Source organism: Chiloscyllium plagiosum, unplaced genomic scaffold, assembly GCF_037043375.1.
Source record: "Chiloscyllium plagiosum isolate Xiang-an unplaced genomic scaffold, Cpla_swu_hap1 HiC_scaffold_27, whole genome shotgun sequence".
NCBI lineage: Eukaryota > Metazoa > Chordata > Chondrichthyes > Orectolobiformes > Hemiscylliidae > Chiloscyllium > Chiloscyllium plagiosum.
This window is the reverse complement of record NW_028270165.1, coordinates 74,302,122-74,323,764: the sequence shown is the minus strand read 5'-3', so window position 1 is coordinate 74,323,764 and position 21,643 is coordinate 74,302,122. Positions and strand designations below refer to the sequence as shown.

Below are 21,643 nucleotides of genomic sequence, written 5' to 3'. Positions count from 1 at the left end.
ACGCAGGCACACACATACGCAATCACACAGACACAATTACACAGACACACACAGGCACACACACACGCAACCACACAGACACAATTCCACAATCACATGCAGGCACACACACACAAGCAATCACATGGACAAAATTACACAGATAAACACACACATGCAATCACGGGCACAATTACACAGACACACACGCAGGCACACACATGCAATCATACGGACACAATTACACAGACACACACGCAGGCACACACACAAATGCAATCACATTGACACAATTACATAGACACACACAGGCACATGCACACATTCAATCACACAGACAAAATTACACAGACACACGCAGGCACACACACACATGCAATCAGATGGACACAATTACACAAACACACGCAAGCACACGCACACATGCAATCAACCGGACAACAATTTCATGAACACACGCAGGCACACACATACATGCAATCACACGAATCCAATTGCACAGTCACACGCAGGCACACACATATGCAATCACGTGGACACAATTGCACAGACACACACGGCACACACACATGCAATCACACAGACACAATTCCACCGTCACATGCAGGCACACACACAAGCAATCACACAGACACAATTACACTGACACGCCCGCAGGCACACACACACATGCAATCGCACGGACACAATTACACAGTCACACGCAGGCACACACACACATGAAATCACACGGACACAATTACACAGACACACACATGCAAGCACACACATACGCAATCACAGAGACACAATTACACAGACACACGCAGGCACACACACACGCAATCACACAGACACAATTACACAAACACGGAGGCACACACACATGAAATCACACTGACACAATTACCCAGACACACATGCAGGCACACACACACATGCAATCATACGGAGCAATTATACAGATACGCGCAGGCACACAGAGATGCAATCACACGGACACAATTACACACATACACATGCAATCACACTGACACAATTACACAAACACGCAGGCACACACACATGCAATCACAAGGACACAATTACACAGACACACAGGAAGGCACACACACACTGTAATGACACGGACACAATTACACAGACACACGCAGGCACACAAAGATGCAATCACACAGACACAATTACACAGACACGCAGGCACACACACATGTAATCACATGGACACAATTACACAAACACGCAGGCACACACACACATGAAATCACACGGACACAATTACACAGACACACACGCAGGCACACACACACATGCAATCACACGGACACAATTACACAGAAACACAGGCACACACACACATGCAATCACACGGACACAATTACACAGACTCACAGGCACACACACACATGCAATCACACGAACAGAATTACACAGACACGCAGGCACACACACACATGCAATCACAAGGACACAATTAAACAGACACACGTAGGCACACACACACATGCAATCACAGAGATACAATTACACAGACACGCAGGCACACACACACATTCAATCACAGACACAATTACACAGACACACACATACATGCAATCACAGACACAATTACACAGACACACACGCACACACACATATGCAATCACACGGACACAATCACACAGACACATGTAGGCACGCACAAACATGCAATCACACGGACACATTTACACAGACACACAGGCACACACATGCAATCACACAGACACAATTACACAGACACACGCAGGCACACACATACATGCAATCACACGGACACAATTACACAGACACACGCACATGCAATCACACGGACACAATTACACAGACACACAGGCAAACACGCAATCGCACAGACACAATTACACAGACACACACGCAGGCACACACACACATGCAATCACACGGACCCAATTACACAAACACACACGCAGGCACACACACGCAGGCACACACAAACATGCAATCACATGGACACAATTACACAGACACACACGCAGGCACACACACACATGCAATCACACGGACACAATTATACAAGCACGCAGGCACACACACATGCAATCACACGGACACAATTACACAGGCACACACACACAATCGCACAGACACAATTACACAGACACACGCAGGCACACACGCAATCATACAGACACAATTATACAGACACGCAGGCAAGCACACAATCGCACAGACACAATTACACAGACACACACGCAGGCACACACACATACAATCACACGGACACAATCACGCAGACACACGTAGTTACACACAACATGTAATCACACGGACACAATTACACAAACACACACACAATCACACGACACAATTACACAGACACACAGGCAGACACACACGCACACACACACACATGCAATTGCACAGTCCCAATTACACAGTCACACACAAGCACACACACATGCAATCGCATGGAGACAATTACACAGACACACAGGAAAACACGCAATCGCACAGACACAATTACACAGACACACACGCAGGCACACACACACACATGCAATCACACGGACACAATCACACAGACACACGTAGGCACACACACATGCATTCACACGGACACAATCACACAGACACATGTAGGCACACACATACACGCAATCATATGGACACAATTACACAGACACACAGGCACAGACTCACGCAATCACACAGACACACGTAGACACACACAACCATGTAATCACACGGACACAATTACACAAACACACACACAAAATCACACGGACACAATCACACAGACACATGTAGGCACACACATACATGCAATCACAGACACAATTACACAGACACACACTGGAACACGCACACACCTGCAATCACACACACAATTACACAGACACACGCGGGCACACACACACATGCAATCAGATGGACACAATCACACAGATACATGTAGGCACACACATACATGCCATCACACGGACACAATTACACAGACACACAGGCAAACACGCAATCGCACAGACACAATTACACAGACACACCCAGGCACACACACACGCAATCACACGGACACAATCACACAGACACACGTAGACACACACAACCATGTAATCACACGGACACAGTTACACAAACACACACACAATCACACAGACACAATTATACAGACACACAGGCAGACACACACACACACATGCATTCACACAGACACAATTACACAGACACACGCAGGCACACACACACATGCAATCACACGGACACAATCACACAGACACACGTAGACACACACATACATGTAATCATATGGACACAATTACATAGGCACATGCAGGCACACACACACGTGCAATCACACGGACACACGTAGGCACACACATACATGCAATCACAGACACAATTAAACAGACACACGCAGACACATACACACACATACAATCACACGGACACAATTACACGGACACACAGGCACACACATGCAATCACAGACACAATTACACAGACACATGCAGGCACACACACACATGCAATCACACAGACACAATTACACAGACACACGCAGGCACACACACACATGCAATCAGATGGACACAAGCACACAGATACATGTAGGCACACACATACATGCCATCACACGGACACAATTACACAGACACACAGGCAAACACGCAATCGCACAGACACAATTACACAGACACACCCAGGCACACACACACGCAATCACACGGACACAATCACACAGACACACGTAGACACACACAACCATGTAATCACACGGACACAGTTACACAAACACACACACAATCACACAGACACAATTATACAGACACACAGGCAGACACACACACACACACATGCAATCACACAGACACAATTACACAGACACACGCAGGCACACACACACATGCAATCACACGGACACAATCACACAGACACACGTAGACACACACATACATGTAATCATATGGACACAATTACATAGGCACATGCAGGCACACACACACGTGCAATCACACGGACACACGTAGGCACACACATACATGCAATCACAGACACAATTAAACAGAAACATGCAGACACATACACACACATACAATCACACGGACACAATTACACGGACACACAGGCACACACATGCAATCACAGACACAATTACACAGACACACGCAGGCACACACACACATGCAATCACACGGACACAATCACACAGACACATGTAGACACACACATACATGTAATCAAATGGACACAATTACACAGACATATGCAGGCACAGACACACATGCAATCACACAGACACAATTACACAGACACGCAGGCACACACACACATACAATCACAAGGACACAATCACACAGACACACGTAGGCACACACATACATGCAATCACATGGACACAATTACACAGACACACACTGGCACACACACATGCAATCACAGACACAATTACACAGACACACACGCAGACTTACACATGCAATCACACGGACACATTTACACAGACACGCAGGCACATACATGCAATCACACAGACACAATTACACAGACACACGCACAGACACACACACATATGCAATCACATGGATACAATTACACAGACACACACGCAGGCACACACACACATGCGATCACATGGACACAATTACACAGACACACGCAGGCACACACTCACACGCAAGCACATGGATACATTTATACAGACACACATGCAGGCACACACACATGCAATCACACGGATACAATTACACAGACACACGCAGGCACACACACATGCAATCAAACGAACACAACTACACAGACACACGCAGGCACACACATACATGAAATCACACAGACACAATTACACAGTCACACACGCAGGCACACACACAAGCAATCACACAGTCACAATTACATACACACACACACATGCAATCACATGGACACAATTACACAGACACACACACGCACACACATACATGCAATCACACAGACTCAATTACACAACCACCCACAGGCACACACATATGCAATCACACGGACACAATTACACAGACATGCAGACACACACACACATGAAATCACACAGACACAATTACACAGGCAGGCGGGCACACACACATGTGCAATCACGTGGACACAATTACACAGACACACGCAGGCACACACACACACATGCAATCACAGGGACACAATTACACAGCCACACACGCAGGCACACACACATGCAATCACACGGACACAATTTCACACATACACATGCAATCACACTGAAATAATTACCCAGACACATGCAGGCACACACACACATGCAATCATATGGAACAATTACACTGACACGCGCAGGCACACACATGCAATCACACGGACACAATTATACAGACACACAGGCACACATGCATCACATGGATGCATTTACAGAGACAAACATGCAGGCACACGAACACAGCAACACAGACACACGCAGGCACACACACACGCAATCACGGACACAATTACGCAGTCACACGCAGGCACACACACACATGAAATCACACAGACACAATTACACAGACACGCACGCAGGCACGCAGGCACATGCAATCACAGTCACAATTACACACACACACATGCAATCACATGGACACAATTACACGGACACATACGCAGGCACACACACACATGCAATCACACACACACATGCAATCACATAGACTCAATTATACAACCACACGCAGGCACACACATACGCAATCACACAGACACAATTACACAGACACACACAGGCACACACACACGCAACCACACAGACACAATTCCACAATCACATGCAGGCACACACACACAAGCAATCACATGGACAAAATTACACAGATAAACACACACATGCAATCACGGGCACAATTACACAGACACACACGCAGGCACACACATGCAATCATACGGACACAATTACACAGACACACACGCAGGCACACACACAAATGCAATCACATTGACACAATTACATAGACACACACAGGCACATGCACACATTCAATCACACAGACAAAATTACACAGACACACGCAGGCACACACACACATGCAATCAGATGGACACAATTACACAAACACACGCAAGCACACGCACACATGCAATCAACCGGACAACAATTTCATGAACACACGCAGGCACACACATACATGCAATCACACGAATCCAATTGCACAGTCACACGCAGGCACACACATATGCAATCACGTGGACACAATTGCACAGACACACACGGCACACACACATGCAATCACACAGACACAATTCCACCGTCACATGCAGGCACACACACAAGCAATCACACAGACACAATTACACTGACACGCCCGCAGGCACACACACACATGCAATCGCACGGACACAATTACACAGTCACACGCAGGCACACACACACATGAAATCACACGGACACAATTACACAGACACACACATGCAAGCACACACATACGCAATCACAGAGACACAATTACACAGACACACGCAGGCACACACACACGCAATCACACAGACACAATTACACAAACACGGAGGCACACACACATGAAATCACACTGACACAATTACCCAGACACACATGCAGGCACACACACACATGCAATCATACGGAGCAATTATACAGATACGCGCAGGCACACAGAGATGCAATCACATGGACACAATTACACACATACACATGCAATCACACTGACACAATTACACAAACACGCAGGCACACACACATGCAATCACAAGGACACAATTACACAGACACACAGGAAGGCACACACACACTGTAATGACACGGACACAATTACACAGACACACGCAGGCACACAAAGATGCAATCACACAGACACAATTACACAGACACGCAGGCACACACACATGTAATCACATGGACACAATTACACAAACACGCAGGCACACACACACATGAAATCACACGGACACAATTACACAGACACACACGCAGGCACACACACACATGCAATCACACGGACACAATTACACAGAAACACAGGCACACACACACATGCAATCACACGGACACAATTACACAGACTCACAGGCACACACACACATGCAATCACACGGACAAAAATACACAGAAACATAACGCAGGCACACACACACATATGCAATCACACGAACACAATTACACAGACACACAGGCACACACACACATGCAATCACACGGACACAATTACCCAGACACACACGCAGACACGCATACACATGCAATCGCACGGACACAGTTACACAGACACACAGGCAGGCACACACACACGTGCAATCACACGGACACAATTACATAGACACGCAGACACACACACACACATGCAATCATACGGCACAATTACACAAACACACGCAAGCGCACACACACAAGCGATCACAGGGACACAATTGTACAGGCACACACACACATGCAATCATACGGACACAATTACACAGACACACGCAGGCACACACACACATGCAATCACACGTACACAGTTACACAGACACACAGGCAGGCACACACACACGTGCAATCACACGGACGCAATTACACAGACACACATTCCGGCATACACACACATGCAATCACACGGACACAATTATACAGACATGCAGGCACACACACACATGCAATCACATGGACACAATTACACAGACACTCACGCAGGCACACACGCATATGCAATCACACGAAGACAATTACACAAACATACACGCAGGCACACACACACATGCAATCATACGGACACAATTACACAGACACACGCAGGCACACACACACATGCAATCACACGTACACAGTTACACAGACACACAGGCAGGCACACACACACGTGCAATCACACGGACGCAATTACACAGACACACATGCCGGCATACACACACATGCAATCACACGGACACAATTATACAGACATGCAGGCACACACACACATGCAATCACATGGACACAATTACACAGACACTCACGCAGGCACACACGCATATGCAATCACACGAAGACAATTACACAAACATACACGCAGGCACACACACACATGCAATCACACGGACACAATTACACAGACACGCAGGCACACATACACATGCAATCACACGGACACAATTATACAGACACGCAGGCACACACACACATGCAATCACATGGACACAATTACACAGACACGCAGGCACACACACACATGCAATCACACGGACACAATTACACAGAAACACAGGCACACACACACATGCAATCACACGGACACAATTACACAGACTCACAGGCACACACACACATGCAATCACACGGACAAAAATACACAGAAACATAACGCAGGCACACACACACATATGCAATCACACGAACACAATTACACAGACACACAGGCACACACACACATGCAATCACACGGACACAATTACCCAGACACACACGCAGACACGCATACACATGCAATCGCACGGACACAGTTACACAGACACACAGGCAGGCACACACACACGTGCAATCACACGGACACAATTACATAGACACGCAGACACACACACACACATGCAATCATACGGCACAATTACACAAACACACGCAAGCGCACACACACAAGCGATCACAGGGACACAATTGTACAGGCACACACACACATGCAATCATACGGACACAATTACACAGACACACGCAGGCACACACACACATGCAATCACACGTACACAGTTACACAGACACACAGGCAGGCACACACACACGTGCAATCACACGGACGCAATTACACAGACACACATGCCGGCATACACACACATGCAATCACACGGACACAATTATACAGACATGCAGGCACACACACACATGCAATCACATGGACACAATTACACAGACACTCACGCAGGCACACACGCATATGCAATCACACGAAGACAATTACACAAACATACACGCAGGCACACACACACATGCAATCATACGGACACAATTACACAGACACACGCAGGCACACACACACATGCAATCACACGTACACAGTTACACAGACACACAGGCAGGCACACACACACGTGCAATCACACGGACGCAATTACACAGACACACATGCCGGCATACACACACATGCAATCACACGGACACAATTATACAGACATGCAGGCACACACACACATGCAATCACATGGACACAATTACACAGACACTCACGCAGGCACACACGCATATGCAATCACACGAAGACAATTACACAAACATACACGCAGGCACACACACACATGCAATCACACGGACACAATTACACAGACACGCAGGCACACATACACATGCAATCACACAGACACAATTATACAGACACGCAGGCACACACACACATGCAATCACATGGACACAATTACACAGACACGCAGGCACACACACACATGCAATCAAACGAAGACAATTACCCAAAAACACACACCGGCACACACACACAAGCAAACACACGGACACTATTTCACAGACATGTAGGCACACACTCATACGCAATCACATTGACACAATTACACAGACACAGGCAGGCACACACACATGCAATCACACGGACACAATTACACAGACACACAGGCACACACATGCAATCACACAGACACAATTACACAGACACACGAAGGCACACACGCATATGCAATCACATGGACACAATTACACAGACACACGCACATGCAATCACACGGACACAATTACACAGACACACGCAGGCACACACACACATGCAATCACATGGACACAATTACACAGACACTCACGCAGGCACACACGCATATGCAATCACACGAAGACAATTACACAAACATACACGCAGGCACACACACACATGCAATCACACGGACACAATTACACAGACACGCAGGCACACATACACATGCAATCACACAGACACAATTATACAGACACGCAGGCACACACACACATGCAATCACATGGACACAATTACACAGACACGCAGGCACACACACACATGCAATCAAACGAAGACAATTACCCAAAAACACACACCGGCACACACACACAAGCAAACACACGGACACTATTTCACAGACATGTAGGCACACACTCATACGCAATCACATTGACACAATTACACAGACACAGGCAGGCACACACACATGCAATCACACGGACACAATTACACAGACACACAGGCACACACATGCAATCACACAGACACAATTACACAGACACACGAAGGCACACACGCATATGCAATCACATGGACACAATTACACAGACACACGCACATGCAATCACACGGACACAATTACACAGACACACAGGCAAACACGCAATCGCACAGACACAATTACACAGACACACACAGGCAGGCACACACATATGCAATCACACGGACACAATTACACAGACACACAGGCACACACATGCAATCACACAGACACAATTACACAGACACACGCAGGCACACACGCATATGCAATCACACGGACACAATTACACAGACACACAGGCAAACACGCAATCGCACAGACACAATTACACAGACACACACGCAGGCACACACATACATGCAATCACACGGACCCAATTACACAAACACACACGCAGGCACACACACGCAGGCACACACACACATGCAATCACACGGACACAATTACACAGACACACACACACATGCAATCATGCGGACACAATTACACAGACACACACGCAGGCACACACACGCATGCAATCACATGGACACAATTACCCAGACACACACGCAGGCACACACACACATGCAATCACACGGACACAATTACCCAGACACACACGCAGGCACACACACACACATGCAATCTCACGGACGCAATTACACAAACATGTAGGCACACACACACGCAATCACACAGACACAATTCCACAGTCACACGCAGGCACACAAAAACATGCAATCACATGGACACAATTACACAGACACACACACACATGCAATCACACGGACACAATTAAACAGACACACACCAGGCACACACACACAAGCAATCACACTGACACAATTACACAGACACACACACACATGCAATCACACGGACACAATTACCCAAACACACACGCAGACACACACACACAAGCAAACACATGGACACAATTACACAGACATGCAGGCACACACTCATACGCAATCACATTGACACAATTACACAGACACAGGCAGGCACACACACATGCAATCACACGGACACAATTACACAGGCACAAACACACATGCAATCACAAGAACACAATTACACAGACACACAGGAAGGCACACACACACTGTAATCACACGGACACAATTACACAGACAAACAAACATGCAATCACACTTACACAGACACACGCAGGCACGCACACAAATTCAATCACACGGACTCAATTACACAGACACACACATGCAATCATACGGACACAATTACACAGACACACAGAGATGCAACCACACGGACACAATTACACACATACACATGCAATCACACTGACACAATTACACAAACACGCAGGCACACACACATGTAATCACATGGACACAATTACACAAACACGCAGACACACACACACGCAATCACACGGACACAATTACACAGTCACACGCAGGCACATACACATGATAACACACGGACACAATTACACAGACACACACGCAGGCACACACACACATGCAATCACACAGACACAATTACACAGACACACAGGCACACACACACATGCAATCACACGGACACAATTACACAGACTCACAGGCACACACACACATGCAATCACATGGACACAATTACACAGAAACATAACGCAGGCACACACACACATGCAATCACACGGACACAATTACACAAACACACGCAGGCACACATGCACATGCAATCACGGACACAATTATTCAGACACGCAGGCACACACACATGCAATCACACGGACATGATTACACAGGCACACGCAGGCACACACACACATGCAATCACGCGGACACAATTACCCAAACACACACGCAGGCACACACACACATGCAATCACACAGACACACTTCCACAGTCAAATGCAATCACACGGACACAATTACACAGACACACACACATGCAATCACACGGACAAAATTACACAAACACGCAGGCACACACACATGAAATCACTCGGACACAATTACACAGACACGCAGGCACACACACACATGCAATCACGCGGACACAATTACCCAGACACACATGCAGGCACACACACACATGCAATCATACGGAGCAATTATACAGATACGCGCAGGCACACAGAGATGCAATCACACGGACACAATTACACACATACACTTGCAATCACACTGACACAATTACACAAACACGCAGGCACACACACATGCAATCACAAGGACACAATTACACAGACACACTGGAAGGCACACACATACTGTAGTGACACGGACACAATTACACAGACACACACACACATGCAATCACACTTACACAATTTCACAAACACACACAGGCACAAATACAATCACATGGACACAATTACACAGGCACACACACATGCAATCACACACACAATTACACAGACACACACATGCAATCATACGGACACAATTACACAGACACACAAAGATGCAACCACACGGACACAATTACACACATACACATGCAATCACACTGACACAATTACACAAACACGCAGGCACACACACATGCAATCACAAGGACACAATTACACAGACACACAGGAAGGCACACACACACTGTAATCACGGACACAATTACACAGACAAACACACATGCAATCACACTTACACAGACACACGCAGGCACGCACACAAATTCAATCACACGGACACAATTACACAGACACACAGAGATGCAACCACACGGACACAATTACACACATACACATGCAATCACACTGACACAATTACACAAACACGCAGGCACACACACATGTAATCACATTGACACAATTACACAAACACGCAGACACACACACACGCAATCACACGGACACAATTACACAGTCACACGCAGGCACACACACATGAAAACACACGGACACAATTACACAGACACACACGCAGGCACACACACACATGCAATCACACGGACACAATTACACAGACTCACAGGCACACACACACATGCAATCACATGGACACAATTACACAGAAACATAACGCAGGCACACACACACATGCAATCACACGGACACAATTACACAGACACACACACATGCAATCACGCGGACATATTTACACAGACACACATGCAGGCACACACACACATGCAATCACATGGACACAATTACCCAGACACACACGCAGGCACACAAACACATATGCAATCACACGGACACAATTACCCAGACACACATGCAGGCACACACACACACACACACACACACACATGCAATCACACGGACACAATTACACAGACACACAGGCACACACACGCATGCAATCACACGGACACAATTACACAGAACCATAACGCAGGCACACACACACATGCAATCACACGGACACAATTACACAGACACACACACACATGCAATCAATCGGACACAATTACACAGACACACACGCAGGCACACACACACATGCAATCACATGGACACAATTACCCAGACACACACGCAGGCACACACACACATGCAATCACACGGACACAATTACCCAGACACACACGCAGGCACACACACACATGCAATCTCACGGACGCAATTACACAAACATGTAGGCACACACACACGCAATCACACAGACACAATTCCACAGTCACACGCAGGCACACAAAAACATGCAATCACATGGACACAATTACACAGACACACACACACATGCAATCACACGGACACAATTAAACAGACACACACCAGGCACACACACACAAGCAATCACACGGACACAATTACATAGACACACACACACATGCAATCACACGGACACAATTACACAGACACACACGCAGGCACACATACACATGCAATCACACAGACACAAGTATACAGACACTCAGGCACACACACACATGCAATCACACGGACACAATTACCCAGACACACACGCAGACACACACACACATGCAATCACACGGACACAATTACTCAGACACACACGCAGGCACACACACACAAGCAATCACTGGGACACAATTACACAGACACACACACATGCACTCACACGGACACAATTACACAGGCACAAACACACATGCAATCACAAGAACACAATTACACAGACACACAGGAAGGCACACACACACTGTAATCACACGGACACAATTACACAGACAAACAAACATGCAATCACACTTACACAGACACACGCAGGCACGCACACAAATTCAATCACACGGACTCAATTACACAGACACACACATGCAATCATACGGACACAATTACACAGACACACAGAGATGCAACCACACGGACACAATTACACACATACACATGCAATCACACTGACACAATTACACAAACACGCAGGCACACACACATGTAATCACATGGACACAATTACACAAACACGCAGACACACACACACGCAATCACACGGACACAATTACACAGTCACACGCAGGCACATACACATGATAACACACGGACACAATTACACAGACACACACGCAGGCACACACACACATGCAATCACACAGACACAATTACACAGACACACAGGCACACACACACATGCAATCACACGGACACAATTACACACACTCACAGGCACACACACACATGCAATCACATGGACACAATTACACAGAAACATAACGCAGGCACACACACACATGCAATCACACGGACACAATTACACAGACACACACGCAATCACGCGGACACATTTACACAGACACACATGCAGGCACACACACACATGCAATCACATGGACACAATTACCCAGACACACACGCAAGCACACAAACAAACATGCAATCACACGGACACAATTTCCCAGACACACATGCAGGCACACACACACACACATGCAATCACACGGACACAATTACACAGACACACAGGCACACACACACATGCAATCACACGGACACAATTACACAGAACCATAACACAGGCACACACACACATGCAATCACACGGACACAATTACACAGACACACACACACATGCAATCATGCGGACACAATTACACAGACACACACGCAGGCACACACACGCATGCAATCACATGGACACAATTACCCAGACACACACGCAGGCACACACACACATGCAATCACACGGACACAATTACCCAGACACACACGCAGGCACACACACACACATGCAATCTCACGGACGCAATTACACAAACATGTAGGCACACACACACGCAATCACACAGACACAATTCCACAGTCACACGCAGGCACACAAAAACATGCAATCACATGGACACAATTACACAGACACACACACGTGCAATCACACGGACACAATTAAACAGACACACACCAGGCACACACACACAAGCAATCACACTGACACAATTACATAGACACACACACACATGCAATCACATGGACACAATTACACAGGCACACACGCAGGCACACACACACATGCAATCACACGGACACAATTACTCAGACACACACGCAGACACACACACACATGCAATCACACGGACACACTTACACAGACACACACGCAGGCACACATACACATGCAATCACACAGACACAAATATACAGACACTCAGGCACACACACACATGCAATCACATGGACACAATCACCCAGACACACACGCAGACACACACACACATGCAATCACACAGACACAATTACACAGACACGCAGGCACACACACACACATGCAATCGCACGGACACAATTACACAGACACACGCAGGCACACACACACATGCAATCGCACGGACACAATTACACAGACACTCACGCAGGCACACACATACATGCAATCACACGGACACAATTACCCAAACATACACGCCGGCACACACACACACATGCAATCACACGGACACAATTACACAAAAACACGCAAGCGCACACACACAAGCAATCACAGGGACACAATTGTACAGGCACACACACACATGCAATCACAGACACAATTACACACACACACGCAGGCACACATGCATATGCAATCACTCAGACACAATTACACAAACGAACATGCTGGCACACATACACATGCAATCACACGGACACAATTACACAGACACGCAGGCACACAAACACATGCAATGACACGGACACAATTACACAGACACTCACGCAGGCACACACGCATATGCAATCACACGAAGACACTTACGAAAACACACATGTCGGCACACACTCACATGCCTTCACACGGGCACAATTACACAGACACACGCAGGCACACATACACATGCAATCACACGGACACAATTACACAGACACACACACAGGCACGCACACAAGCAATCTGACCGACACAATTACACAAATATACATGCGCACATACACAATTACAGTCAGACAAACACATGCACAGAGGTGCATGTACACAATTACACAGCAGGCACACAGAGGTACATGTTCACAAATACATAGTCTCACACACACAGGTGCACGTACACAATTATACAGTCTTAAACACACACACACAGGCACAATTGCACAGACACATCCACATACAGACACACATATATACAGGCACACATACCCAATTATATAGACACATACACACATACAGGCATACATAGTCAATTACACAGTCACACACACATACCGGCACAAATACCCAATTACACAGTCAGACACCCACATACAGGCACGTGGACATTATTGCACAGACTGACATACACACCCATTCAGGCACACAGACCCAATTACACAGACACACAAATACAGGCACACATACGCAATTACACAGACACACCCGCATACAGGCACAGGCACCCAGTTACATGGGCACACATACAGCCGGACATACCCAATTACACAGTCATACACACACATACAGGGGCACAGACCCAATTACACAGTCACACACATACCCAATTACACAGACACACACATACAGGCACACATACCCAATAAGACAGACACACCCACATAGAGGCACAAATACCCAATTACACAGTCAGACACACACATACATGCGCACATACCCAATAACACAGACGCACACACATATAGGTACACATACCCAATTACACAGACACACACACACACAGGCCCACACAACCAATTGCACAGTCAGACACACACTTAGAGGCACACATACCCAATTACACAGTCAGACACACACACATACAGGCATACATACCTAATTACACAGGCACCTACACATACAGGCACACACACCCAGTTACACAGACACCCACATGCAGTTGAACGTATATACACACAGCCGGATGGACACACACATATGTGCAAGCACATGGAAACAGTTATACAATTGGCTGAATACATACGTATGCAAGTACACAGACGCAATTACACAGTCAGATGGACACACGGACACATTCAGGTGCACGTGCACAGTAATAGTTGGACAGACACCCTGACCCATGTGCACATACATGATTACACAGTCAGACAGACACACACGCAGGCACGTGTACATCACTACAGAATTGGACAGACACACACAGATGTGCATCGACAGACATACTGGCACACTCACCCACCCACTAATACACACACACACACACACCCCCACCTCCCCCCAGGAAGTCTCGATGCAGTGATCGGGAACAGAGGCTCTAACTTCTGTCCTTGCCCTTGACTCTGAGGCTGCTGCCCCCAGTCCCTGCTCCCTGGGAACAGGGAGACCCAGTGGTTGGAACCAGGCATTTCCGGCTTTGAGAAGCAGTTCCAGCGGAGGTGAGGTTGCAGGGTGGGCAAGCCAGGGGAGGGGGAGTTATGGAGCCTGAATCCCAACGTGGCCAATCCAGCAGGACCCAGGAGGCTGGAATCCGATGGGGGAATTCTCCTCCTTTCCGTGCACGGTCACTGAAGCGAGTGGTGTGTCACCCGTTCAAAGTGATCATTGCCCCCGCCCAATCCTGCCTGAAGGGTGACTCCTCTCTCATTTGCAGACACCCAGAGGAAGTTCCATCCCGTCCGGGAGGAGCACACCGAGAGACACAACCATGGGTGAGTGAAACACCTGACCCAGCGGAACGGGAACATAGAACAGTCTGGAACAGTTCAGGCCCTTCGGCCCTCAATGTTGCGCCGATGTGTGGAACCCGATCTAACTGGCACTATTTCCATTCTCGTCCATATGTTTATCGTCCGAACATTCAAATGCCCTTAAAGTTCGTGGCACGGTGGCTCAATGGTTAGCGCTGTTGCCTCACGGCACCAGGGACCCAGGTTCGATTCCCACCTCGGTCAACTGACTGCATGGAGTTTGCACATTCTCCCCCCAGTGTCTGCGTGGGTTTCCTCCGGGTGCTCCAATTTCCTCTCACAACCCAAAGATGTGCAGGTTAGGGTGGATTAGCCGTGCTAAATTACCCATAGTGCTCAGGGATGTGCAGGTTAGGGCGGATTGGCCGTGCTAAATTACCCATAGTGCCCAGGGATGTGCAGGTTAGGGCGGATTGGCCGTGCTAAATTACCCATAGTGCCCAGGGATGTGCAGGTTAGGGTGGATTGGCCATGCTAAATTACCCATAGTGCCCAGGGATGTGCAGGTTAGGGTGGATTGGCCATGCTAAATTACCCATAGTGCCCAAGGATGTACAGGTTAGGGTGGATTGGCCGTGCTAAATTACCCATAGTGCCCAGGGATGTGCAGGTTAGGGTGGATTGGCCATGCTAAATAACCCATAGTGCCCAGGGATGTGCAGGTTAGGGTGGATTTGGCTGTGCTAAATTTCCCATAGTGCCCAGGGATGTACAGGTTAGGGTGGATTTGGCTGTGCTAAATTTCCCATAGTGCCCAGGGATATGCAGGTTAGGGTGGATTGGCCTTGCTAAATTACCCATAGTGCCCAGGGATGTGTAGGTTTGGTGCATTAGTCAGGGGTAAATGTAGAGCAGGGAGAATGGGTCTGGGTGGGTTACTCTTCGGAGGGTTGGTGTGGGCTTTTTGGACCGAAGGGCCTGTTTCCACACCGTAGGGATTCTGTGATTCTTTCTCTGAGTCTGCTCCTGTTGCGGGCAGTGCGTTCCACACCCCGACTAATCTCTGGGTAAGGAACCTACCTCTGCCATCTGTCCTATATCTATCACTCCTCCGTTTAAAGCTACAATCCCCTCGTGCTGGACGTCACCATCCAAGGGAAAAGGCTCTCACTGTCCAAGGAGGAGGAAAGGAGGAGGGGATCTCAGGGGAATTGGTGGGAGAGAGCGAGAAGGACAGGCCAAGGGTCAATCCATGGAGAGGTAGGAGGGAGGTACATGCTCGGACTGATATTTTTCGGGGGGGGTTTGTTGGGGTTGGGGGTTCAGCCCTTTGGAGCAGGAGACACACTGAGGGGGGGAAGGGGATGTTTCACAATAGTTGGATATTGAAATCCCCCCACCCAGAGTACATTGGGCACTCCCACCCTCCTTGGTGCCCCCTCCAAGTGTTGCTCAACGTGGAGGCGTAGAGATTGGGAGGGCAGGGCGCTGCGGGGTCATCAGCAGGAGGCTTCCTCACCCGAGTTTAACCTGAAAAGATAGGGGTGCGGGGTAATCAGCCCCGAGTTTAACCTGAAGGGAAGGGGTCAGGGCACTGCGGGGTAATCAGCCCCGACTTTAAACTGACGGAATGGGGGTCAGGCGTCATGGCACTGTGGGGTAATCAGTCCTGAGTTTAACCTGAAGGGCTGGGGGTCAGGGGTCAGGGCACTGTGGGCTAATCAGCCCCAGGTTTAACCTGAAGGGATGGGGGTCAGGGGTCGGCACTGCGGGGTAATCAGCCCCGAGTTTAACCTGAAGGGAAGGGGTCAGGACACTGTGGGGTAATCAGCTCTGGGTTTAACCTGAAGGGACAGGGGTCAGGGCGCTGCGGGGTAATCAGCCCCGGGTTTAACCTGAAGGGATGGGTATCAGGGGTCAGGGCGCTGCGGGGTAATCAGCCCCGGGTTTAACCTGAAGGGAAGGGTATCAGGGGTCAGGGCACTGTGGGGTAATCAGCCCCGGGTTTAACCTGAAGGGATAGGGGTCAGGGCGCTGCGGGGTAATCAGCCCCGACTTTAACCTGAGGGGATGGGTATCAGAGGTCAGGGCACTGTGGGGTAATCAGCCCCGGGTTTAACCTGAAGGGATGGGTATCAGGGGTCAGGGCACTGTGGGGTAATCAGCCCCGACTTTAACCTGAAGGGATGGGTATCAGGGGTCAGGGCACTGTGGGGTTATCAGCCCCGGGTTTAACCTGAAGGGATAGGGGTCAGGGCGCTGCGGGGTAATCAGCCCCGACTTTAACCTGAAGGGATGGGTATCAGGGGTCAGGGCGCTGCGGGGTAATCAGCCCCGACTTTAACCTGAAGGGATGGGTATCAGGGGTCAGGGCACTGTGGGGTAATCAGCCCCGACTTTAACCTGAAGGGATGGGTATCAGGGGTCAGGGCGCTGCGGGGTAATCAGCCCCGACTTTAACCTGAAGGGATAGGGGTCAGGGGTCAGGGCGCTGCGGGGTAATCAGCCCCGACTTTAACCTGAAGGGATGGGTATCAGGGGTCAGGGCGCTGCGGGGTAATCAGCTCCGGGTTTAACCTGAAGGGATAGGGGTCAGGGGTCAGGGCGCTGCGGGGTAATCAGCCCCGACTTTAACCTGAAGGGATGGGTATCAGGGGTCAGGGCGCTGCGGGGTAATCAGCTCCGGGTTTAACCTGAAGGGATAGGGGTCAGGGGTCAGGACACTGCGGGGTAATCAGCCCCGAGTTTAACCTGAAGGGATTGGGTCTCCTAAACTTTACCATCTCGAAGGACAAGGGCGGCAGATACATGGGAACAACACCCCCCCACCCCCACCCCCATCCTCCCAGGGTCTCCCTCTGAGTCACCCTCACTCCTGACTGGAAAATACATTCCAAACGTGACCCAGTAACAGTGAGGGAAGCAGTGAACTAGCTCCAGGTCAGGACGGTGCCCCGGGGGCATCTTGCAGACAGTGGCGTTTCCCTGCATTTCCCTGCTGTCCTGGTCATTTTGGTTTTGGAGTTATTGGGTTGAGTTGAGGATAGGGGTGTGGGTCGTGCCTTTGGAAGGCCATCCGTTGGCCCGCTGCTTCCGGAACCTTCTGTGTTTGACCCATCTCGGGGGCCGAAGGGGCTGAGACGCTGAGGTGATTGCAGATGGAACTGGAGGGGAGCACAGGCCAAACCTTATGGGCCGGGCTGAGTGATGTGAGCGTGGGCTGGTAGAAGTGGATTCGGTCGCTGGCCCTCCAGCAGGGAATCGGAAAAATATCCAGGAGGAGAGAGAGCGAAGGTACACGGGGCTGACCGGATTTCTCTTCAAAAGTGCCAGAACAACCAGATTCCACGGCCCAATGTGCTGTCTCCTTTTCACGGTCACGCCTGAACTTTCTCCTGACCCCACTTACTCCCTGGAACAGGCGCACTTCTCCAGAGAGTGTCACTGATAGGAGATCCACATCTCTCGCTCTCTCCCTCTCTCTCTCTCTCTATCTCTCTCTGTATCTCTCTCTCTGTCTCTCTATTTCTGTCTGTCTCTGTCTCTCTCTCTATTTCTGTCTCTCTGTCTCTGTCTCTCTTTTTCTGTCTGTCTGTCTCTGTCTGTGTGTGTCTCTCTCTTCCGTCTCTGTCACTCTCTCTGTCTCTCTCTCTCTCTCTCTCTCTGTTTCTGTCTCTCTCTCTCTCCCCCTCTCTATCACTCTCT

The 21,643-nt window shown here is 48.5% G+C and overlaps 1 protein-coding gene across 1 annotated transcript in view; it reads left to right on the top strand.

The window, feature by feature from the left end:
- LOC122545955 (E3 ubiquitin-protein ligase RNF212B-like) overlaps nucleotides 1-21,643 on the top strand; it is a 442,187-nt gene that overhangs the window by 323,773 nt on the left and 96,771 nt on the right. Inside the window, exon 10 of the mRNA XM_087974890.1 lies at nucleotides 17,902-17,959. Within this exon, the coding sequence (XP_087831016.1) occupies nucleotides 17,902-17,959 (58 nt within the window). The remainder of the gene's footprint in view (nucleotides 1-17,901; nucleotides 17,960-21,643) is intronic.